The sequence below is a fragment of the Lycorma delicatula genome, chromosome 2 (assembly GCF_047948215.1).
Source record: "Lycorma delicatula isolate Av1 chromosome 2, ASM4794821v1, whole genome shotgun sequence".
Taxonomy (NCBI): Eukaryota; Metazoa; Arthropoda; class Insecta; order Hemiptera; family Fulgoridae; genus Lycorma; species Lycorma delicatula.
In genome coordinates, this window is record NC_134456.1 from 37,230,276 (window position 1) to 37,256,529 (window position 26,254).

A 26,254-nucleotide genomic window follows, 5' to 3' on the forward strand; every position below is an offset into this window, starting at 1 on the left:
AGACAAGCCATATTGTTGCTAAGACATCATGGGCTAAAACGAGGCAGAGCTGCCAGGCCTGCTCCCGGCTTGCAAAACCTCTTTATTAAGTGGATTCATACTTCCCAGGTGGTCACCTCCACATCTACTTCTGAACAATCATTGTCAGAACCAGTGTTTGAGGAGGTCGAAGGAAAATGCTCTGGCTCTCTCCTCCAGCTAGGCTTCCTCCCTAACATCGGTCATGGTCGGAGAAGGCTTATTGGGCACAAGCCCATGAGCGTGACAACTACCTGCAACGAGCCACGGGCAGCTGGAGACCTTCTGTATTCTCCTGTCACTCTTTGCACCTCTTCGCCGCTACTGGATGAAATCAAAGATCAGCACAGTTACAGATTACAGCTCCCGCTCTAAAACAGTGCTAGTAAGACTAAGGGTAGAGACCCCTTTGCTCATAACAGGGACTTGGGACCAGGAGTGGTTGCCACTCTTTTAGACTAACTACGATATACATTGCGTGATATATTTATATGTAACTTATATTAAACCTCTACACATTACGCTTTACAGAAAATAAAAATATATGGTGATACAAACATATATAAGTTATAACTTTTTTATATTAAAAATTTCTATGATTAATAACAATTTTCTAAAAAAACTTTTTTTCTTAATCTAGATTTTTTATAAAATACCTAACAAAATTAAGAAAAGATTTAACTTTTCCAACTTTTTAAGACGTCTTTAAAGAAGCAGATCTCTTACTTGTACTAAAGTTACCTTTCATTAAAAAATAATTATACAGTATCTTATTGTTTTATCTATAATGTATTGAACCTGATGAAAAATTGGTTTATTAATACGATTCTTTCTTGCTCCTTTCTATAGGTTTTCATTCACATAAATTTCTCTCTCTTGATGTGAATAATTTTTCTACTAGTGAATAATGTTCTTGTCTTCCTTTACAAGTAGTAATTTCCTGTTTCAAAGGATTTCATGATTTATTAACATAAATACACTAAAGTTCAACATAATTTCTGGAAAATTAGATTTAGATAAATAGATAATATAAAATTAGATAAAATGATTTATGGACATGTACAATAATAAATTGTTTTTATAAGATAATAAACTGTTCAAAAATTTATTGTTGGTGATTACATACAATCTTTAAATATTTTCTTTACTTATTTTTATCAAGTTGTAATGATTGCATAATATATAATTTAGCAAGAGACTGCGAAGAAAACTGTGAAATATGCTGGCTGTAAGCATCAACTTGTCCAGCCATAATCATGGGGGATAACCTTGGTGGCACTGGTATTGGCCGGAACATCTTATTGATATCATCATCTGGTAATGGTGGTTCATCTTTTGCTTGACGAGCTGCATTCTCTTGAGCCTGAAAAATAAACAAAGCACAATTTAAAATACATAACAGGTGAAAAGGTAAACTACCATAGTAGATCTTGGAGCACAAACCCAACACAAAAGTACAAGTAAAATACTGCCTATAAAAATTAATATTTAGTAAATAAAAATAAGTTTTAAGGAATTAATGCCCAACATTCAAACAGCTTATTAACAGATAAGGAGTCAAAAAAACTTGACAACAATAATAATTAAGGTAATCTAGAATTTCTAATGTGAAATAGATGCATTCAATCAACTATGCATAAAATAAAACTGTGAAATTAAGATTCCTTAAAATTCAAAATTACTTAATTATTACAGAGGGCAGTATAAGTAACAGTACATTTACCTGAATTTGATAGTTCAGAATGCATTCATTTATACATGAATAAAAATTTAGAAATTGGTAAAAAAGCACCAAGTGCATGATTTTATTGACAGGAAAATAAAAAAAAACCCGAATAATACAAGTCCCTAATAAGTTTTGAAATTAACAACATACAGCAAATACATGATACACCCTATCATGAAGTCCTCCCAGGATTTTCATTACCTATTCTACTCACATTCTACATTACCTATTCTACATGAAAGTAATGGAATATGTTTAAGTAAACATATGTTCTAAATTGCTTTGTTTGCGAATTATAGCTTGTGAAAGGTCATAATGATATTTAGGATGTTAATTAAATGGTGGAATGAGTGAAAACCTGAAAACCCACCCCATCTGGGGTGAAAACTAATATTGCTTATTCCCAAATTGGGAATAAAAAACAGTTTTTTTATGTTTGACATACAATAAACAGGTAATTAATACATAAATCTTTTAAATAAAACTTAGAGAATTTAACTCTGAACAAAATGTTGTAAGATAAGTTGAATAAAACCAAGAAAAATTCAAATTTTATTTAGGAACAGTACATTACTACATTTGAAAGAAAAGTATTTATTTACATTAATGTAAATAAAAACCAAAAACTTTTTTAGTGATGTAAAAAATCTACTGTTAAATTAAAAAAAAGAAGAAATTATTCAACAACTGTAAAATAAAAAATAACTATGATTAATAACAAATACAATAAATTATTTGAAAAATTATTATTTCAAAGTTGGAATAAAATAACAACAGCTGACTAGCAATACTGTATTAGTGTTTCAAAAATTCTGTGAGGTACATTAAAAATATCAGGTATTATGAAGTGTGCTGTCATTAGCGAAGGATTTTTTTTATGAATTTTAGTTTGAACATGATTGGTTTTGCCATTGAAGTAATGCCATACTTATTTAGAGCAAAGGAATATGCTGATATGGTATTCATTTTGGATGTGTATAATGGTAATGCTACAGCCGCTATAGTAAAATACGTAATACATTTTCTGAATTGCAGGATTCCAGATCCCAAACAATTAACTGACTTTTCGCAACTTTCAGAAAACAGGTTCAGTACCTAGTATTTGTACCAGTAACGAACTATCTGTCCAATACAACACTGTTATAGGTGAAATTATTATCTACAAAGTTCAGTGCAGTCCAAGCATCAGTACATGACATCTTTCTAAGCAGATCGCAGTTTTGAATTCGATGGTTTGGAGGAGACTGATGATTAATCATCAATTATGATTTTTTTATCATATCATAAACTTATCACAGGATGGGAAAAATGAAATCCCAATTTAATACAAAAAAAGTTATTGTGAAATTCATTAACAATTCTGCTAGAAATATTTTGCTAAAATGTTTCCTCAGTTATTTTCATAAAACCTCTGTAATCCGATTAAAAAGAAAACTAATTTTCATATTTTATTTTAATACTGGAATTAAAAAAAAAAAAAAAAAAAAAATTTAAAAAGCTTTCACCGAAAGCGGAATGAGTTTAAATTTTCTGTCCCAGTCCTTTTACTTATTTATTTTTTGTTTGGTTAAAATAGGTTTGTGCTGCAAAAAATTATATTGCTCATGAGCAATCTGTTTCTGAACAGAAAAACAAATACAAATTGAGATAAAGTACTAACATGAAACTGGAGACAACTTTTAAGGCAGTCACTGCCTATGAAACTTTCAGTAAAATAAGATTTTATCTTCAATAGCTGATATCTTGGGAATAGGAGAGCCAAGTAAATGATAACAAAAATCAGTCTTATCTTTTAGAGAATTAATTTATTCAGCGACTCAATTAACTACAAAATGAAAAATTATCCTACAAAATATAACAGGTTATTTATCTACTTCAGTTTTATTACTCGCCTACTATTAAAGTTATTTAGAAAAATTTATGCCTGAAAATGACGGTGACGAACACGAAGCTAGACTTTTCTAGCTAGACTGAAAATTGATTGTAGGGATTCAGAGTACCATATAGATCAATTTATAAAATATAGATTTTAAAATAAATGATGAAAAATTGATTTTTTATTATAGTCAAATTTTGAGTATAATCAATTTCAATTTTTTGTTGATTAGTCAAGTTTATGTAAAGTATATGTTAATGGAAACATAAAAGATTCAAGACTTACTCGTTTTGCTAACATGCGATGTTTATCTTGAGCTTGCCGTACAACTTGTTGTTGGTATCTATTAAATTTGATAGCTTCTTGATTCAAATCATCAACATGTTCCATTAAACTTCTTAACTGGCCTTCCAACACACTCCTAATACAAAATAAGAAATAATTAATTAATTTAGTAAATAAATAATTAATTTATTATTAATTAAATTAAATTAATTTTCTAAATATAATAAATATAAAAAATGACTGTGTATACTGAAAGAACTTAGAATGACAATTATTCAAAAGTTTTTTTTAACTATTAACTGAGTGATAAAATGAAGTAAAGTATCACATGAACTAATTTATACAAAAATATTTTTTAACAGAAGAAACATATTCAAAATTGGCACTATGATAAATAAAATTATCAATTGTAACTAGTAGTGGTATAATGTTAATAAATTACATTATCTGGTTTACTAATAATTAAAACAAAAGAACCAATCCATTGAATACTTCTCTTAAAGAAACATTATTCACTGGATAAATGAGATGACATCTGAAACAATGAAGGTCATTGCTCTCGAGTTGCTCAGTCAATCTTCCAGATGGCAATGTATGTGTACATATATACATACAAAACAATTTTATAACTTAAAATATTAATACAAATATGTGGAGTGACTAATAAATTCAGGCAACAGATTTTTGTTAACCACATTAACTCAGTGACTTAAACTTTCTTTTGTGTATATACATTTCAATGATGTTAGTCTCAATTAACACAAGAACTGGAGGCTGAACACAAGTGGATGCCATAAGAACTTTAAAAGGAAAATGTCCATAAAATTTAGGAACTCTTCTGTGAATAGCTTAGTTGAACAAGCCATGAAATGGTTGGCATCAGTTATGAAGTCTTTCAAGAAATTATATCCAAATATTTGAACATGTATGTGTATGAAAATGATTTGAACATGTGTAAATCTTTACACAAATTGCACTGTTATGCAAAATTTTGCCTCAAGTCATATTATTTTAACAGAAGCACGATAGGATAATTGTTGTGATGAAGATGACAAACAATGTTATATACAAATGCTATCTAAAGACTCAGGATAATAAAAGCTTACAACAAAGATTAGCTTAGGAGAAAGATTGAGACAAATGAAGTCACTAGAGACACAGGAAGTGCGTTGCATGAAGCACAACAAAGGGTATGCTAGTATCTTTTGACATAAATGACATTTTTTAACCAAGAATGCTTTCTTCCTCATATTAGATTGAATTCTAACTAATTTTAATGTTTTGAGACAGTTGGAAAAAAGAAAAAAAATGTGTGATGAAAAAACTAAAATTAGCTCTGACTATGCGCCCATTTACACTTGTCTAAATAGAATTTGTAATACATTTTACAATAGTAATAGAATTTTTGACAGAAAACCAAATGATAGTCATCCCATACTCTCCATCTTAGTTCCTGAAAATTAAATTGCTAAAAGGCTACTTGCTTTAACACCATAGAATATGTTAAAGGCACAGTAGTAGGCAGTACTAAACAGTCTTGAGGAGATGGGAGCTCATTAATACATTTGATTAGGGGAAGAGGCACTGGAGATTAACCTACACTTTCCCAAACATACTATACAGCAAAAGAGATGGTCTCATTTTTAAGTAAGGTTTTATATATAAGTAAACAATATTAACAAAGTAATAACTAAGAAATAGTTATAGTTAGCTAACATAAACAAATGGTTACAAGAAGGCCATGAAGTCAAAAAGGGTTCAATGCTCTGATGAAACTATTGACAAAGAAAGAAGATTATTAATAATAATCATAAATCATTATTAAAGAAATTTTAAACAGTTAGGAATCTTTTTATGGTTAGAGTGAAATGATTGGGTATGAAACGAGTGGAGCAAAATTTGTTCAAGAACTGTTTAATTTCAAACAAAAGCAACATTACAAAAACATTAGAACAATTATTAGCAGGCACTGTAATGGCTCTTATACAAATGTGTCTTAAACAAATGTGGATGTAGGGTTATAATATTAAAACAAAGGTCTAATCACATCCAATGAGAGTTTTTTGAAGAACCGACTGGAAAAAGGATACCAAGTTTAACTGAATGTTAAGCTTCTCTTCAATTGTTTTTCTATTCTTTTTAATCACGATGGCATCGTCCATTATGAATTCTTACAAGATTGTGTGGTCAACAAATAGTATTACTTACAAGTTTCACACCATTTACGTGAGGCAAGCTAAAGAAAACATCCACAACTGTAGGCAAACAATTCTTGGATTTTCTCTTCAACTTTGATTGTGCATCATAAAAATGCTCCAGCTTACATTGGCAATTATAACATCATAATTCTGCCTCAGCCTCCACATTCACCAGACAATGCAACCTGTGACTTTCTCTTGCTTTTATTATTAAGATTGTCGTTTTAATAACATTAAAACGACAATTTGTGACGATAGATGAGTTACACAAAAAATTGCTAAGGGAATTAAGGCCATACCAAAAATTGCTTTCCACAAATGTTTTGAAGATTGGAAGAAACACTGTCATAAATGCGTCACATCTCTGGGAATTATTTTGAAGAGGGCAATTTCAATAAAGAAGAATAAGTAAATTCTTTTATAAAAATTAACATTTTTGATCACTCCTCATATCAGTGGTTGCAATGGTCCAAATAATAGATCTTAACAAAGTACTGGTAGGTTTTTTGAATTTAATAAAATAAGACATCATTATATGTTTGGACAGGGTAAACCGTGCTTCGATGACTACTTAACAGAACTACTGAATGAGTCCAAGATTCAATTCTCAACTTAGCTTGGTAGTTTCTTTTTCTTTTCAGTGAAAATTTTTCTTTTTACCTATTCATAAAAAACTAACTTGTTTTTATTATATAAATGAAATATAAATAAGACCGTAATGGTTTATTTTTAATAAATAATGCAACCTTAAAAAAGATACATACGCAGTGCCAAGGTCTAGGAAATTATTTCCTTGCTGAGGTGGTACAAGTTCACGAAGTTCAGCTAAAAGAATATTAGTTAATGGAGAATTGCGTATGACAACAGGTACTTCCATCAGAAGATTTTCATAACCTACTTTCAATGATCTTAATGCTTCAGGAGTGAATTCATTCTCTTTGTACATATTTATTGCTTGAGGTGTCAGACGATATGCTTTTAATGTTAAGAAACCGCGTCCAGTTTTCTGAGTGTCTAAAAAAATAATTCATTGAATTAAAAAAAATTAATAAAATAAAAAGTAAATATCAACTAAAGTTAAGATTATCTTTATTTCAGAATAATTACTAAAATATTTGATAAAAATAATACTTACACCAAAAAAATACACACATTACACAAAAAACTTTGTAAAAATCCTTCTTGAATTGATGTTGATTATAAGACAATATCATGCTTTTCCACCCAATCACTACATTTCTCTTACGATCAGTATAACTGCCTTAATTTTTTATAAATGTACAAGCACACATACATGCCTTCATAATACTTCTTGAAAAGTAAATTACTATTTCCTGATAAAGCTGGCAAATTATTAAAAAGTTATTTAACAAAATTTATCTCTATGATGTGAAGGCTAACAAAATATGAACAGAGAATTGTAATGAAACAAATGAAAAATAATCAATGTGTAAATAATAAATATAATGTTATATCATAATATTAGAATTTAAATCAATTAAAATGTATGATATGTCGTGACTGAGAACAACATATAATCTCTCTTTAGAAAAAAGATCAGAATATTGTACAGAATGAGTATTTTTGAAATATTAAAATTGTATTAACTTCTTTACAATTACTCATACCATAATGCATGCATACACAATAAATACATTTAATAGAGAATCTATAATTCAACTTGCATATAAAAAAGGATTAAGTTTTATTGAGAAAATGAAGGATGAATTAGTTTTTTTTTTTTATTAAAAAATCATCACTGATTATTCCTTCTAAAATTAACATAAGTGATAATAACTTGTGATTATGTAAGGTACGGTTTGGCCTAATTTTTACTTTAGCAATAACCTTATATTTCTTTGACTAATTTAAAAGAAAAAATGAAAAAGTAATCAACATTTTCTTGTTCAATTTGCGACATAGAAGCATGGCTTCTGTGATATGTTTCAGCCATATGAACTGAAACTTGATAAAATATTGAATTATATTCTCTGTGTACCATATATAACAATGGATAAAATTACAACAGAATAAATATATAATCATTAAGAACACTACTATAAAACCATGCTCTCTCAAATTTCCAAATTCAAAATGTTTTTAAAGTTATAACACCTATTACTAAACAGTGGTAATATAATTCATTTAAGTAAATTAAATCTTAATAATTAATATACCATATATAAGAACAACTGATTCTTCAATAGAAGTCTGATAATGGAACTGCGATTCAAGAAGAGGAAGGCTAAGAAAACTACCAACATCTGAACTCTGGTACCAACCAACATGATAATGATCAACATTGACACGTCGTAATCTTCGCATCATATCCAACTGGTATTCCTCTGAAAAAATTATCTTATTAAATAAATATAAAGCAAAATTTAATATCTTATTGAATTTAAAATGAAACTCAGTAAAATAATTTCGTTTTTTAAATAGAAAAAAGAAAGGAAAAAGGTAACAAAGTTAAGCAATCATTTTTATTGAAATAAATAATGAACAGATGACAAATTTAAAGTTTTAAATCTTTAATAATATTGAATACTAAGGTATGATATAACAATTCATATCTTGATTGTAACCATAAGACAATTATTACAAAATGGTTTATTTTTGTTATTCTGATTTACAAATATAATAAGTACTTTTTTTTTGGGAGTAGTGATTGAATTAAAATATTTTGGCATATGCTGCAGATTATTTTTTGGCAATTACTTGGAAGTCTAATATCTTTTGAGATTAACTCTATTTTGAGAATTGAATTCTATTAGGGATTAACTCATTCGCTTATTCTGATGAATGTAGCTAGCTATCTAGCTCACATGGTCTTATGCTCTGCTGTTAAGTGTCAACTGTGCAACACATTTGTCTATTGTTTTGAATACAACTTGCACTGTATTTTAAATGGATATTAAAATAAAATACTACAGCAACATTAGTTAGCATCTAGCAAGAGTTTAAGTAAATTACACAAATGATTAATTTCTTTGTCTTACTATTTTATTGAAACATAGGATAATTATTAAATTCATTAAATATAATAATTATTTTATTCAACCGTTAATAGATTTAAATTTATGAAACATTTTGAGTAAAATAATTTTGTAAAAGTAAATGTTCAGTTGGATGGTATAACTCACACTTTTCAGAGTTTGCTTACAGCAAAAAAAAAAAAAAATAAAGCCTCATTTATGAAGGCGGTCTCTCACCATTTCAATTCACATAATTTAAGCAGTCTAATTTTTCTATCACGCAATATATAATACCATTGGAACTCATTGTTTGGTAGCTTCATAATGAATTTTTTCGTTTAGTTCTATGTTTCATGGGGAAGAGAACCAAATAAATTACTTTCAAATAGCTCCAGAAGAAAAACTGAATGCTGAGATCTGGTGATTTTATAAATTAAGCTGCATTCATTGTTGGATTGGCTAGTCAATCACAAGTATTCCTGTTTTTTGGAAGACAAAAAGTGTTCTATCTTTTTGACATAATGCTCTGGTATGATGGTGATAATAGCACTCCCATTACTGTCCTAAGAAATATGGATCAACTATTTCCAGAGGAAGCTGTGCAATGGTTTTCTCAATATATTTCATTAGGGTTATCTGCTATCTGATGATGGAATTTTTAATTGTTTATATATCTGTGAAAATGCAAATTTAATTTATTACTCATTAACATATTGTGAATAAAGTATTTATTAAAAAAACATTAAAAATTGGCAGCATACCTTCTAATAATTACTTCAATCAGCGTCATTTAATGCCTGTAGTAATGGAGTTTTATCTGGATACACGTGCAAATCCTTATGAAAAATCTACCTACTGTTTATCTCTCTATCTACTGAATGATGATGTGTAGACAATTTGGGGCTTTGTAGCACAGCTGCCCTATGCAAACAGCATTTATGAATACTTTTTTTTTTAACTGGAGCCTTCTTATCAATGCTAAAGGTTTTTTCAAAATTCCACACCAGACTTAATAAAATGGGAGTGATGACACTGCATAATTTTGACAGATATTGAAATGGTGTTGAAACATCTGTTGTGTGATGAAAAAACAACTGTCATTTTTATGAAATGTTTTAATTACCAACATATACTGTTCAATGTTAAAATAAAAACAAAGTACATCATAATTAAAAGGAGTAGAAGATCTAGTATCCCTAAATGACACCTTAAAAAAGAATGTTTTTAATTGTTTGTTTTAACAAATTGCCTAGTACTTTATTCTGAAATTCTGTTTGCTTGATTTAAAAAAAAAAAATTAATCAATTAGCTCAAATTAATTTTTATATAATGGCTATAATATTTTTCAAAAAGTCCATTTACATCACAGTAGCATTCTTAGTACAACCATAAGCTGGGCAGATTGAGGACAACACAAACTCCTCTTCACCAAGAACCCGAGTCAGGGTTGACTTAATCTCCTCCTCTGTGATGTCATCTGAAATGTCCTTCAAATGAACAATTGTATACTGATTCCTTCTGGACTTGACTGCAACTTGTAGACCAACTGCCTTCATTTGCAAAATATCCACAAGCCAGCCGCTGTTTCCGAACCCTTCACATGGACCTGTAAGTCAATATTGTAGCCCTTACGAATGGAGTACCTCTCCTACTTCTTCTTTAGAGACAGACTCCTTCACAGTTCGAAGAAGGTCTGCATACGTCTTACCCTGTGGCCGAACTATGACCATACCGCTGTCCGCAACAGCTGGAGTAGAATGAACAGCTGTCACCATGCCGCCTGTATGAAGCCAAACCTTGTCATTGGTCACCTCCACCTTAAACCTTCTCCTGCCTCCCTCTGTACAGGAATAATAGGATTTTTTGCACACAAGCTTCCAGCCATCCTCCAGGTAACATAAACACCGGCAAATTGGATTCCACCAAGACCTGCCTAATCGCACCAAGTATATCCTTCAAAGTCTTTTCCTTTTCACCAGAAGTATCGAAAAACACATTGTTACCAGCCGCAAGGGCAAACTCATCACGAATCACAGTCAAGACCTCCTTCAATACTTGACCTGGCTTAACACTCTTCCGCCTGGCCGAGCCAGCCGTATCCCAATCAATGAAATGACACACATCCTCATCTGCGGGAACTGAATCAAGCTATCCGTTAGGATAACTGGTGGATGTCACATCCACCAGTTATCTTGTTGTGGCCAGTCGAACCAACTGCTCATCAGAAAGGGGTGTCTGTAAGATGTCCTCTATGCTAAACATCATTGGCCAAGCCAGCTCAATCTCTGTCTGCGTCGCTTAGGTAGCTCTGGTGACAATGAGGTACTTATGTATTAACGCCACCGCAGCTATAGCTTTATTTAAAAACAAAGTAGTCAATCTGATTTCGGTGGAAAATGAACAGTCTCTTTATTAATTTTAATAAATGGTTATTTATATTTATTTATTTTATAAATATAATTTAACCAAACTTAACCTACACTCACTAACCTTAACTAATTAACACCGTAATTTTTTGAGTATTTATTTAATAAATTCAGTAATTATTGCAATTATTTATTATTTAAATAATCAAAACACTCCTGTTTTAGAGATCTATGCAAACTCTATATCGGCCCATTTTCCACCGAAATCCGATTGACTACTATATTTTAAAATAAAGCTGTAGCTGCGGTGGCGTTAATATATAAGTACCGACAATGACATTGCCGGCAGCCCTTTCAGGCTCACCGTCTCACAACCATCAGACTGCAAACTCACCTCAATCACTCCACAAGCAAAGCCTGCTAACTCTCTAACCCTATCCTTTAAAATGAAAACCAGGACTCTAACTGTACTAACAGACAGCATGTCCATCACATAATGTGAGCAATTCATCCACCACCTCATCCAGTCATTCACCACATTTGATCACTGACACCAGCCCTCCCTGGCCGCTCCTTTTTATGCTCTTCCGCTACTTTAGCAGAGAGCGTGGAGGGGCTGCTGAGCTGTCAATCTTCTTCACTAACTCCCCTGTCAGGCTCTGGAGAGGATGATGCTGCACTCTTATGGGACAAGTCTTGTTGACATTCCATACTCTGCTTCACCTTCTCCGACTTCCAAGATGGACAGGTGGAAAGTTGACCTTTCCACCTTCTATTTAATAAATAGAAATAGAAAATCTTGCTTTCACGGAGAAAAAAAATAATCATAACTAAAAAGTCTTCTGAAAGAAAGATATGTGAAACATAAAGACATCAGAAAATCATCTGATGTAAGGATTAAAGACATACAGAATAAATAGATTTTATCTACCTTCATCAACACTTTCATCATAATTTTTTGGAAATGGAAAGCAATTAGTTATCTCAAGACGATTGTCAACAACAAGTCCAAGCAATGCACCTTGAGCAACTTCTAAATTACCAGCGCATTCTTCATGGCAATGTTTTACTATTTTCATTACAGCCTGTTAAAAAAAAAAAACAAAGAAATAATAAACAATCAAAATTTAATTGTCACAATATCTTATATTTCTGTTAGGATTATCATAACTGATTTGAGGGTTATTTTCTGTCCTTCCTAGCATTGTCACTAAAATTTGTAGTTGATGCATTTTTAAGTATTCCATTCTCAAAACTACATTTAACACTGAGTCTTACTGAGCTGGGAAAATCAAATATAAATAGTGATGTTAAGTTCCTCCCACTCACATTATATTTTATATTAAAAGTAATAGAGAAGAAAAAGACAGTTATATATAGTCATATAAATACAAGAAAAAGAATTCAAATTATGCAACACATTTAATAGAAAAAGACATACTCCTGATGAAATTATAAAAACCAAAAAATATTGCATTACAAAAAAATGGAAACTTTTAAATATTCTAGAAAAAATGGATATATTAAAATTAAGTGGATACAACATAATTAATGAACAAATAAACATCAATCCCATGTAATGTTTAAAAATCTAAAATTTTTTAAATAAAGAATCAGGATTAGTTTTAAGAAATTTTATAACCATTAAGAGTGGGAGGGGCAAAGCAGAAGAGGCCATGACAGTAGGGATGGGGAATGGGAGCTTAACATTGCTATTTATTTGACAATCGCAACACAGTAAAACTTGTCAACTAAGAATGTTAAGAGTGGCAATGCTAGGAAGGGTATATCAATCAAAATTTAATTTTATGAAAAATTAAACAAAATAAATTTAGTTTTGTACATAAGTAAACTGTACGATTATTACGCTGATATAACTGTGCAATTAACAAAAAAAATTGTGTAGCATGTTTACTGCAATGAGAAAATCTGCTTTAAGGCTAGGTGGTCTGCAGCTGTCAATTGGATTGCATACCCTCACTTATCGTTACATATCTTACTAAATTCTCTATATACAAAAGTAACTTCTCAAAGTAATTGAAAAGTAATTTCACAAAATTACTCAATTTTATAAAAAAAAAAAATAAATAAATCAAACAGTACTGAATTACTGACAAATAAATATAATAATGGGGAAAAATGAAATTTTAAAATATGGTTAAGGGAACAAAGTTTAAAATTTGACCAATACATATTTACTGATGTGTGGTACACTACAAAAATTTTACAGACATTCCATATTTAGTGAAATTTAAAAATTCAGGATTATATGTTGCTTCCTAAATACCTTACAGTTATAACTGTTTGTTGAACAGCATGACAAAGTGTGATTTAGTTTAAAATTAACTAGCAATAAGACCTGTAGAATGAAAAAATTCAATGCCTCTAAAAAATTATTTAGGGAATTTTTATCATTAAAATGAGAAACACAGAAGCATGTGCAGGATGATAAGTCCAGGGAAAGGACTATGGATCCAATTTTGGTTATAATTTTTAAAAAAATATATAAAACCATAAATTACATAAACTGATAAAATTTAACTTGAAATATGACCTCTTTTCATAATTACTGGTAAAAAAAAATCAAGCTTTTCTACTGGAACTTTAATACTGGCTCCTGTAAATTACCAGAGAATGAATTATTGTTCAGAATTGTAACATACGGTAGCCTAGACGTAATTAAATTATATATGTAAGGTAGCCTAGGACTCACAATATCTAGTAAAAGCAGTTACTTATATATGGATTTGAGTACTAGATCGTGGATACCGTTGTTCTTTAGTTTTCAATTAACCACACACCTCAGGAATGGTTGACCTGAGAGTGTACAAGACTACACTTCATTTACATTCATACATATCCTCTGGTGTAATACCTTACGGTGGTTCCGGAGGCTAAACAGATAGAGAGAGACTCACCAAACCATCCATTTGCACATGCTCGATTGGCAAAACTAAATCATTTTCAGGTATTCTTTTATATCTTCCAGCAGCAGCAGCCATTATTCAAGTACTCGATTACAAAAATATTATGAAAAACTACCACACCACCTAACCTACAAACATTCACTCATGGATATTGGTAGCGGATGTAATGTCAACTATATTACACATTTTAGCCAACTGAATTAATTATAAAAACAAATGTTTTGAATAAATCAATTCAAGTTATTAAAAAAACCGATTATTTTAATTATATTAAAAGATACTTATTGTGACTAAAACAAATACAGGGCATTGCGATTCCTAAAAAGAAGTAATTACAATATTTTCAACTGGATATTCCGTTTTAAATTTCTATGTCTACTACAAAGGTGCGAGACGACATGGAAAAAGTTTGCATAATAAACAGCTGTGAAATTTAAACAACAATGGGTTAATTGGAAAGGTTAATTGCCGATTTCCAATGAATTGTAGTAGATGGCTTTATTTATTTGAGTGTTAATTCTTTCTTAGTGGTTTGTGCCTCACAGAGAAACAGTTTTTGAATCATGTCATCGTATTAATTCATTGTTATAAATAATCAAAATGTCTAATAACCGGATTGCTACTGTTATTGCTCACAGTGCTTTGGCATTTTCTTCTTGTTGGACGTTTACTGATTTAAAGCTTAATTTTGCTTCTATTGGGCTTTTTTTATACCTCCTAACGGGTGTATTTGGTGCTATAATTCACGGTAAATATAATAAACTATTAATTTACATTATACTTAATATCAGTAGCGGTCTTTTAATAAGTATTGTAGTTGTTAACATTTTTGGGTACAATTAATTGTTTCTCATGAAAATACTTTGTTGTAATTATGGGATAGTTATATTTAATATTGGTTAGAATAGGCTTTCAACTGAAGTGATTAGATTTGTTACAAGTTATAGTTGAAGTTGCTAAATAAGAGATCATATGTTGGACTTTATTCAGGAGTAACCTCTCTATCCAGAATCTTTGTTTTAGGCAAGAGTTTTCACAATTTGTTAGAACAGTTGAGTTAATTGCTTATCCCAGGGTGGTGTTTTAAGTGCAAAATTATTTACTCTACCAGTAATAAACTTTATAGTGCTATCTAAGTGTGTAGGTAATTTTATTAGTTTGTCTTACTCCATGGCTGTGGTTGGTTTGATGAAAACATTGAGTTAAAATTTTCATTGACTGCTCTTTAACTAACAGTAATAATTAAACAAGAAGTCTTCACATACAATGACATTTTTAGGTTTTTATTTTAGTTATCGTCATTAAGATTTAACACAATTAAGCACTTAATGTTAAAACATTTATATACCTTTTGACCATTTTTTGTGGATAGTAACAGTAGTAATATTGAATAATTACTTCAATTTTTTTCATACTGACATATTATATTAACAACAGAAAAAGGGAAGATCAACATAACTTGTCAGAAATCAGAAGTGCAAAATAAGCCATAAAGACTAACCTTTAGTCTGAGTTACTGAGTTGGCCATTGAATACAACTGACTGTGCTCTTTGTAAGCTGATTTATCTGTCATATGAATGACTAATAGGACAGTGGTGCAATCTATTCTGTAGGGATTATATTTTCCTTTAAATATAAATTCAGCCAAATGTCCTATGAAATAGTTTAGTATTGCCATATATTGGTACTTTACTCCTAATCTCTCTCCAGAAAACTCTTAAACTTAATCCTAACTTCTGTTCATAGCCAGATCAACATTTGAACAGGTCACAAACACTTGTAAAACTTTTTGCTAATTGAATAGAGTATTGATAATGAAGTGTGGACTGTGACTTTAGGTATGTTTTTTTATTAATTGGTTTGCTACCGGTGCTCTTTGATTTGAACTTTTATCTTGTTCAATACAGACTTTTTGTCTTATTGTAAGGCTGCAGTGGATGTTTCAAGCTTTGTGCTTTTTAATACTTCATTCCAAACTAGAGTTAAATAAGTGAAACAAAATTAATTGTTAACTGTTGGTTAATTCTCCTTAGCATAGTTAGCATGAATTTACAAATTGCAACATATTTTTAACAATTAACAATGTGAATTTTATGTGGACACATTGTCAGGCAGTTTTTTCTTTGGTGAGTTCATATTTCTTAATAGGGTCATACAATTAGTGAGGTATTTGACAAGTTCAAATAAAAAGTTTAGATTATGATCTTGCTTCTTAAAGATTGGTTCAAGACTTATTTTGATCCATCAATAAAAAGATATTGTGAATAAAATCTTAACTTTTGATAATGACTCTGACGATCTTCCTGCAATAAGTTACTTGTGTGAAATGTAAAAATTGTTTTTTCCTATTAATACATTCATTTCACAATCTACTGTCTTCCCAATGTTCATTTTTTAAGATGAAAATAAAACACTTATGAAAGATAAAATTTTGAAAGATATAGGTTATGAATGATAAAATTTTAAGATTATTAGTTGAGGAAGAAGTAATATAAGAGCTGTTGGAAAGAACCTTTGTCTCATTGTAAAAATTAATTTTTCTTTGGGGTTTAATTACCAGTTAAAGTTTTTGATGAACTCTTCCACTATTGGACTTTCCTGAAATACACAAAACTTATAAATTATTGAATTTTAATTATGAAGAATTAAGAATAATCTCATTAACGTCAGTAAGAGGTGAGGTTATGAATAGAAAAATAATGATGTACCCTTTGAGGTAGAAATAATCCCAAAGGTGAAATGTATAGTGAAGCTGCAACAGGTTAAAGAATAGTGTAATAGGATAATTGAAGGTTGTTGTAACCACGTAGAACCATTAGGAGGTTAGATTTTGTAGTTGAGATACCAGTGATAACTGAGGTAAGGAGTTCAAGAACCTGGAAGTTGATACCCTAGTAAGATACCAGTGATAACTGAAGTAGAGTTAACACCTTAGTAAGTAAAGTGATATAGCCATCTACTATTGGCTTCACCCCATCATTTAAGTCGTACATTTCTTCATGACTTGGATCTGTCAAGAAATGAAATTTGTGAACTAAGCTGCAATATTTAGAAAAATGAATTTGTTTAAAAGCCGTAAGAATGCTGTAACATATTGAAGTGAGTTGACGAGCCAACTGCAAAGATAATGCACTTCCTGTGATTAAGTGAAGGTTTTTGTTTGACTTCTTAGGAATAAATTTGTCTCTTTTAAAAGCTTAGAGATTGGCATTGCAACCATTGAAAACAAAACATGAATTTGGCCATTCCTGACCATTTATGTAAGAAGACAGTGCACCTCAAATTATTGACTTAAGTGAGGCCTTGCTATATTGATGAATAACATTGAAAAGTCCTGTAAAAACTTTCAAATATGTACTGAATGCAAGTAATTTTATGATGTTTATGTGGTATCGCTCAGTTGCTTACTGGTTTTGATTTTTGAATCTTTAATTATCATTAAAATTGTTTATATCACATCGTAAATCAAGACTGATTTATTGCTTTGCTCTGCATGATAATATACTTTTAACATTGCTGTATTCATTTTTATTTGAAGTAAAATATGAATGAAATTGGTGGTTCGTTTTTAGGTATTGGAGATAGTGGCCGTACATCATACAAAGTCTACAGCAACCTTTGGTTGTATAGTTTGGCTCTTGGACTACCTTCCATTTCTTCACAGCTTTATGTTGCAAACAGTTTTTGTACTGAAATTAGCATTTTACATTTTCTTCCTCCTTGTTTGTTTATTGCTTGTAATCTATGTTTTAAACGTACACAATTTCTTATGCTTGAAATGATGCTGGCTATTTACTTATTAGCAGTCTGCTATGTTAGCTTTCTGAGTGGTAGTTATTATGGATTTGCATTAGTTATTAGTTATGCTATTGCATTTTATGCGATTGGTTTAACTGGGACCATTCAGAATGCACCTGCCAAAGATCTACTAAGCATTTCATTAGTTTTTTCAAATTTTTTTACCATCAGAACCTTGAAAGGAAATTGATATCTGCTAATTTATATCAGTAACACTTGAAAGTAATATATATTTAAAAAAATATTTTTCTATGTAATTTTTAAATGAAATTTAAAAACATATTGTTAGTAGATTATGAAATCACATTTCTCATGTTTATCATTAAATTATTTAAAAAAATAGAGTATACAAAACTGGTATAGATCCTATGAATTTATTATGTTGAGATGAGATGTTTGAGGTGAATCAAAGTATTGCTTAAGTAAAAGTTCATCCCTGTTGTATAGTATATTTTTCTACACCTAAACTCTACATATATACTGAATTTATTCTGTAAGCACTTAGGTCTTGTCCATCACCTGTCAGCCATGATAATTTATAACATTACTTTTACTATAACTACAAAAATAAATTTTTTATGATTATGAAATATCACTTCTAAAATTATTTGGCGCTTGCATCTAATTTCTTAGTAAAGTATACCAGGGTAACTGAACAATTGTTAAGAACTGGTCTGTACTTAAAATTACTTGTAATTTGGCATAATTACCCATAATTTGGCATTGTCTTACCTGAAAATATTGGAAGACTAGAAGAAATGATTAAATTATTTTTTTTAAGAAATAATTTTTATTTTTAGTACAGTTCCATTGAATTACTTACAATCATGTTCATTTTTGACAAGTTAATATTGTGAATTTTAATTAGGCTTAAGGATTAATATATATAAAGAGAGAGAGTGAGAGGTGATGAATAATGACTACTTTGAATTTAATTTTTGTACGGGCAAAGTTTTAGTAATTCTTTTATTGTAAATACCTTTACTTCAGAGAGGAGATTACTATTGTTGTAAATTTATTATTTAAGTGCTTGTCTTCCTGATGTAAGATGTAATGGTGCAAGTTATAGATGGTCGACCCACCGGGTTGGTCTAATGGTGAACGCATCTTCGCAAATCAGCTGATTTTGAAGTTGAGAGTCCACCGTTCAAATTCTAGTAAAGGCAGTTACTTTTATATGGATTTGAATGCTAGATCATGGATACTGGTGTTCTTAGTTGGTGGGTTTCAATTAACCACACATCTCAGAAACGGTCGACCTGAGACTGTACAAGACTATACTTCACTTACACTCATACATATCATCCTCATTCATCCTCTGAAGCAATATGACAGTGAATCCTGAAGGCTAAACAGGAAAAAGTTGTTGATGGCTAGAAAGATTTACAACAAAAAAATAAATATACATAACTTTTGGAAATAAGTATGCACTATTTGTAAAAGAAAATAAATAATGACCATAAAAGTTCTTTTTTATTGCTAACAGGAAATTATATGTTTTAAATTCCAGTTCAGATATTTTGTGTTTGAAAGTAATGCCATGTACGGCTTCAAACACAGCAGGTGTGTTTTTTATAGTACAGGATTTCAACTATGAAGATCTCAATTTATTTTATTAAAGAATAATTCATTATATTTTTTATTTCTTAGAACCAATTATCTAACTGCCATGTGTTTACTGTTGTAGGCCTTGTATTTTCTTGGGTTTTAATTCTGCATTAAATAGAGGACATGCAGATATTACATTTATTAAGGAGTGTTTTATTTGCTTATTATAAGATTAATATTAAATGAATGTACATTAATAATAAATGTACGTCTTTAAATGAACATTAACATCGATTAATCTGGTGAACTGTAAAGAAATTAAGTTTTTTTTCAATTCTTAATTATTTTTAAAAGACTGGACATTAGATAAAATGAGTACGTGTGTATGTATGACAGGGCTTGTACAAACTGTTACTGGTGAAAATATCAGTTTTTTTTGTTTTTTTGTATACTTCCATCTTAGAAAGTTTTGTCAGTATTAGAGAACAATGTTAACAATAGATTTAATATCTTATTATTTTTAATATAAAATTAAAAATGTATAAAATATAATTTCCATTTTCATTCTCTCATGTAGTGAATATAATATCTTATATGTATAAATAATATTAATTGATCATAAATAAGTGTAATAAACTTTATTCAGCAAAAACAGAATTAAAAAAAGTTTTGAGATTGTAAATTATAATATTTACATTTAAAAAGCATATAAATAAATTGATAACGAATATTACTTTAAACAAAAATACTAGAATCCTTTACAAAAATGTTTGCTAGATAAACACTCTCATTGAAAAGTGGTGATCATATATTTTTGATTATATGTGTGTTTTAAAGTTAATTCCTTAATAAGAAAAAAAATTAAAATTAAAAATGGCTAGATAAATTTATGAAATTGGAAAAACTTCACATCTATATATTAAAATTACAAATAAAAACAAAAATAAGAGTTAAGATAAGATTGAAGTTTTTAAATTGAGTAAATTGAATAAACTGTAGAATCTATTTAGTAGTCTAGTAGCAGACTTATTCATCTAATTTTGGTGTAAATAAACTTAAATAAGTTAAGTAGTAACTTAAAATAAGTTAAATAAGTAAGTAGACTCTGCTGTGGTAGTTAACATTTAAAGCTTAGACAAATCTTGTTTTTGCTTTCCGTGCACGTTTTAATCCTGATAGTTGTATCATGTTATCCTTCTACCAAGAAGGTAGTTCTGCTGCCAGCCTATTTGTGTTCAAGGAAACTACTGTTCTTTAAACTTATCAATTTAATCATATAATCCATCAAAGGTGAAGAGTATATGAAGGAAACTGAACAAATGATTGTTAGTGAATTGCTATCAGAACTTGTTGTTTTTGAAAAATCTAGAGCTCCTAAAGTTGTGGAAGAAAAAAGTGCATGGAATAGTTTAATAGAGCAATATTGTCATGAAACCAAGAAAGTAGTCAAGTGTTGCTTAAATTATAACTATTGAGCAGCATGAAAAGCCAGATAAAGAAGAGAACTGATAAAGAAGGGAACCAGGAATAAATCAATTAAATTTACAGTTTTGGGAAAAAAATTTATTGGTCTTATTTGCCTAAGAAGAAAATCTTGTATTTAATAAAATGCCCATAACTGTTTCAGTATGTGCAAAAATCTTACAAAAGGAACTGATGAGTGTTTGTAAAAATGAACGAAGTGACAATAATTTATCAGCAAAAATGAAGTAATCAAGACATATAGGTACTACCTTCAGTCTCATATGCTAGACTTGGCATAAAAAAGCTGAAGTCATATGAAACTGACGAAACACAAAAATTTGTGTTACTAACTATTTGAACTCCCGGAAATTCAAATTGAAAGAGATAAAAAAGAAAAAATAGAATAAAAAAAAGGCTGAAAAGAAATATGTTATGATCGCATTGTTGTCTCGCTGCCCCCCAATATCAATATGTTCAAAATTTCCACTCTCAATTTCTAATTCCTCTCGATGTTTCAGAATATAATTAGAATTGGTCATTCATGTGCTTAGCAATGTTATGCAGCTCAGTGTATGTGACTACCACTTTGGTGATATTTTCAAGGTTTTCAACAAAGGTTAACTACAAACAATCGGAAACCTTTGCTGTAACTGACTGAATGTTCTTTCCACTATCTCTCTCCCCCTTCTCACTGGCATGGATCAAATTGAAGTAGCATTGTATGGAGTTTTTTGGTGATCTGTAACCCGAACTACCCAGTAAATAAGCATTTCCATTGTACTCAGAAGTGATGCTCCAATGGGACTGTCTCTGTATCCTATTATTGTGCATTCTGCACTTATACTTGTAAGTTTCTCATCAGTATCAGCTGTTGTTTGCACATTGATGTTGGCATACTCTTTTCAGTTTCAATACTAATCGCCATGGAAATTTGGTTTCTTTATTTCTGTTTTTATGCAGTCCAATGCACCTACTACAGTTGACAAACAAAAACATGTTTTCCAGTTTAACTTAGCATTATTAATTTGTGGCATTGTAGATAAAGCTTTGTCAAGAACCCTACCCATAATGATATTAATGGTTTTACAAACTGTTGTCCAAATCTGAAATCCTCTGCGCTAATCCATTTTGGAAGGTTGGATTACCCATATAGCATAGAAGTATCTCCATCTATTCTCTGAGAGGACAGTTATTGGCAAGGCTTCTGCTGTCAAAATCTTTCCACTATCAAAACATAACCGTTCTACATTTACCTTATATCTTCTCGAAACACTGTCTGATTTCATGAACATCGCCATTCTGAACTGAAAAGCACTAAAACGTTAGTATGTCCTGGTACAGTCTTATAAACAATGTAGAGATACAACTAGTCCAAAGAAGTAGAATGTACTTTTTATTCACACCAAATTTTAACTTATCTAGCCTGTTCGGGGAAATCCAAGATGTATCTAGTCATAGTAGACACTACAATTTTTGTTCACAAAACAGAGGCAACTCAAAAACCACTTTTTTTATTCAATTCACCCAATAATATTCAAAACATTAAAATATCCAGAAATATTCAAAGTTACTCAGTTCGCCCAAACCTTATGCTTTACATATGTAAATGTTAAATAAGATTAAACTAACAGTAAAATATTGTTGTAAATTTGTATTTTGTTAAAAAACAATTACAGGATTAAAAATATTTATAATGATTTTATATCCTAATCAACCTCAGAATATACAAAAATGAAAAAAAAGTCAGGTTAACACCTAAGTTACTCTACAAAAATTTTGTTAACCTAACCATAAAATAATTCATTCTTTAAACACTGTTGAGTAGTAGCAGTTGCACTAAATCTAAACGAACTGGATATTTAAAATTAAAAAAAACTGTGTGTAGTTGAGTACATTATTTTGTAATTTTAAGGATTTTCCTCAAGGTATTTTTGTGGTTACCTTACTCCTTGTGAAATAAAAGGGATTAATTAGTTATGAAAGAAGATTTTTATATACTGAATAAAAGTAGGTAAAACATTTTAAACTAATGATTTTTTTAATGAATGTATGATATAATTTAGAATGCCAAAGTTTAAAGTGATTAAACATTTCCTGTGATAAATTTATAAAAACTACCTTCTGAAATTTGAAATACTTAATGCGTAGAATTATAAGTACATACAGGTGTTTGTACTCTTTGGTCCAGAGTATAGTAAAATTGTAACCATTGCTAAATGTATTATTTTACTATAAAAATGTCCTAGTAAATTTGTGTATGTTATACAGTGTAGTATGTAATTCACATATCTGTGCCTCCCTCCAACCTTAAGGAGATATTTTGATTCACTCAGTAAATTAAATGTTTTATTTTTGTTGGCAGGTATGAAACAACAGTACTATTTTTATTATTTAATATAGTGGTAAATATTTTAATATATTTGAAATTGATTGAATACTGAATATTATTATTTATTAAAGTAGATATCAAAGCTAATTAAAAAAAAATTTCTTTGATTATGAAAAATATTTGACCAGTTTTAAAATCTAGATAACTTAAATTTGTTTTATAATTAGCTAATAGTTATTACCTGGTAAATTTGTGAAAATATCTATTTTAAAAATTCATTGTGACTTATTACTTGTAAACTAGTCAGCAATTTATTTTAGTGCATACTACTTATATATAATTTATTTTTGTAGTAAGTGTTAAAAATCAAAACAGATTTATTCATTGTTTTCGTAGATAATTTAGTATTTTATGTTCTTACTGTATATTTTATAAACAAACGAATTTTGATATGAACTAGTTTACTAACATTTCCATATATGAATGAAAAATCTCAAACTATGTACTTATTAATAACTTATGTTTTATAAACAAGGTATTTATTTATAATTTATACAAAAGCAACATTTAATTATTAAGAAAGTAAAAAACATTATAGATATTTTCCTAAAGCCCCCATGTATTTTCTCTTCTTCTATAGTTGCAACCAGTGTTCTAATTTTTAGTGACTTGTGGTGCATTTTTTGTGTGCAGACTTTTAAATAATAAAAAATCTTTGTGCAGCAATTAAAAGTTTTTTTGCATCTGCCATAAAAATGATAAACAAGAGTAGTCTAATATTATTATGCAACAATTAACCACTTAACGCACATGTCTGTGGCATCCACAGGTAAATTAGATATAATTTAAAATTACAATTACATTTAAAATCTGCATTAAATAATGAAAAAAAAGGAAAATTTTAGTGAGTCTTAAACTTGTAAAAACATAATGTGATTCTAACTTTTTTTGACTTCAGGTAATTGTTTATTAATATTAACTCTATTGTTTATTAATATTATTCTACAATTTTTAAAAATAATAACCAGATAAATAATTAGATAATTTAAAATATTTAACAAAAATTTTATACTCTTTATTTGAAGGCTATTAATTTTACAACTTTTCTCTTTTGTTTTTAATCATTTTGAATAAACTTGATGTAAATTAATATTATTTTCATCATTTACACAAGATTTTACTCAACATAAAATAACAAAATTCTTTTAATCGATTTTTAATTAAATAAAGTGCGTCCCTCCTTCAATCTGCACTGCTTGTCAGAAAGGTACCTCAATATCTAATAATTTGGACAGTTGGTTAAATTGTTCATATGTAAAGAAAACAAGTCTGTAAAGTCTGCAAATAAATCCTTTATTTGTTTCATTTTAATTTTTTTGTGCACAACATAATCAATTATATTGTTCTGATATTACAGATTTACTTCCAACAAAAGTCTTATATTTTAAGCACAGTTTCTCAGTGCCTGATAATCCATAACCAAAATCTTGTACCTCACAATCTAGAAATCTTTCTTCTAAATTTTCATGTAGTAAATTAATAAATTTTTGCATATCACTTGTATTTACAATATTTTTATCAGTAGCTTTTTGGAAAAGCGTTGTTCACCATATTGCTACATTATATTTTATTTTTCCAATATCTTTTTGGCAATTTTGCAATAAGATATTGTTGCTAGTATCGTAAGGTAATCTTGATATTATAATGTGATAATGTGGCCAATAACATATAATTTCTATTTTACTTTTTACATGAGGAAATTGAAAAGCAATCAAGCTTGACGTTAGCTCTCAAAGCTGAAAAATTTGACATAATGCACAATGTTCTTCCAAAATTGTTCTTAGTTTCCAAATTAATTTGAAATTCAATATTTTCAGATTTCTTTAAACAGAATTTTGAAATTTATCTTCATTAAAGTATTCAAGTAATGGTTCATATTTACTAATTATTGAATTTTACAGTACAATGCCTTTATAACCACCTCACCTTATTGATTGCCTTGAAAGCTATAGCTTCATTTTAAGAAGCATCAATAATATTTTTAAATTTTCTTCTCTTTGCTGTAGATCTTGAGAATAGATTATAAATAGTTCAACAGTTGCATTATCTCTTGTCACTTTAACTTATCTCCAAGGATCAGAAATGCAGAAATCTGCATTTCTGAAATCTGCATTTTTTGTTGCACAATGTGCAACATCTTCATGATGTTGAACCAAATGTGGTACATTATGATTTAATTAGATGCTACACCTTTCTTTTTCTCAACATTATGGAAGCTCCATCAGAAGCAAACATTAGCTTTTGTAAATCAATTTAGTTGTCTACATAAAATTGTAAAATTGCAGAAACAATGAAGAGGAATCACAGGTCTTTAATTGGGTTATTCCACCAAAAATAGTTTAAATAACGATTAGATTTTCTAAATTTAAAATATAAAATTGAAACATTTCGTAGTAGAAATTTCTGTACTTGCATCAATAATTATGGTATGAAAATCAGCCATTTTAATTTCATTTATTGATCTCCATTTTTAACTACTTCTAAAAATGAAAAGGCATAAAAAAAGGCATCATTTTCTAAAAATGAAAAGGCATAAAAAAAGGCATCATTTTTACTTCACCAGCTTTTTCTGGTATTTTGACATATTCTCCCATGTGGTTATTTATTTCTTGAACCAAAAGCAAAGAAATGTTCATTTTTACTACCAATAGAAATTATCAAAATTTTTACACTGTACACTACT

The 26,254-nt window shown here is 29.4% G+C and overlaps 2 protein-coding genes across 2 annotated transcripts in view; one reads left to right on the plus strand and one right to left on the minus strand.

The window, feature by feature from the left end:
* Window positions 1-1,109: 1,109 nt before the first annotated feature.
* eIF3h (eukaryotic translation initiation factor 3 subunit h) lies at window positions 1,110-14,538 on the minus strand. Its single transcript, XM_075358707.1, has 6 exons — window positions 14,363-14,538; window positions 12,376-12,529; window positions 8,281-8,448; window positions 6,868-7,117; window positions 3,906-4,041; window positions 1,110-1,381 (listed from the first exon to the last, which is right to left on the minus strand). The coding sequence occupies exons 1-6, from the start codon at window positions 14,444-14,446 to the stop codon at window positions 1,163-1,165; spliced, it is 1,011 nt and encodes a 336-aa protein (XP_075214822.1). The 5' UTR covers window positions 14,447-14,538; the 3' UTR covers window positions 1,110-1,162.
* Window positions 14,539-14,745: 207 nt separating this feature from the next.
* LOC142320661 (uncharacterized) overlaps window positions 14,746-26,254 on the plus strand; it is a 29,781-nt gene continuing 18,272 nt past the window's right edge. The window contains exon 1 of the mRNA XM_075358710.1: window positions 14,746-15,119. Coding sequence (XP_075214825.1) covers window positions 14,972-15,119 — 148 coding nt within the window. The 5' untranslated portion in view covers window positions 14,746-14,971. The remainder of the gene's footprint in view (window positions 15,120-26,254) is intronic.

Bases quoted from the DNA above. Each gene is read 5' to 3' on its own strand.
- eIF3h (XM_075358707.1), bottom strand. From the start codon at position 14,446: ATGGCTGCTGCTGCTGGAAGATATAAAAGAATACCTGAAAATGATTTA. The intron at 12,530-14,362 runs GTGAGTCTCTCT...TTTTTTTAACAG, and splicing joins ATGTGCAAATGGATGGTTTG to GCTGTAATGAAAATAGTAAA. The intron at 7,118-8,280 runs GTATATTAATTA...TTATTTTTTTAG, and splicing joins ATCAGTTGTTCTTATATATG to ACACTCAGAAAACTGGACGC.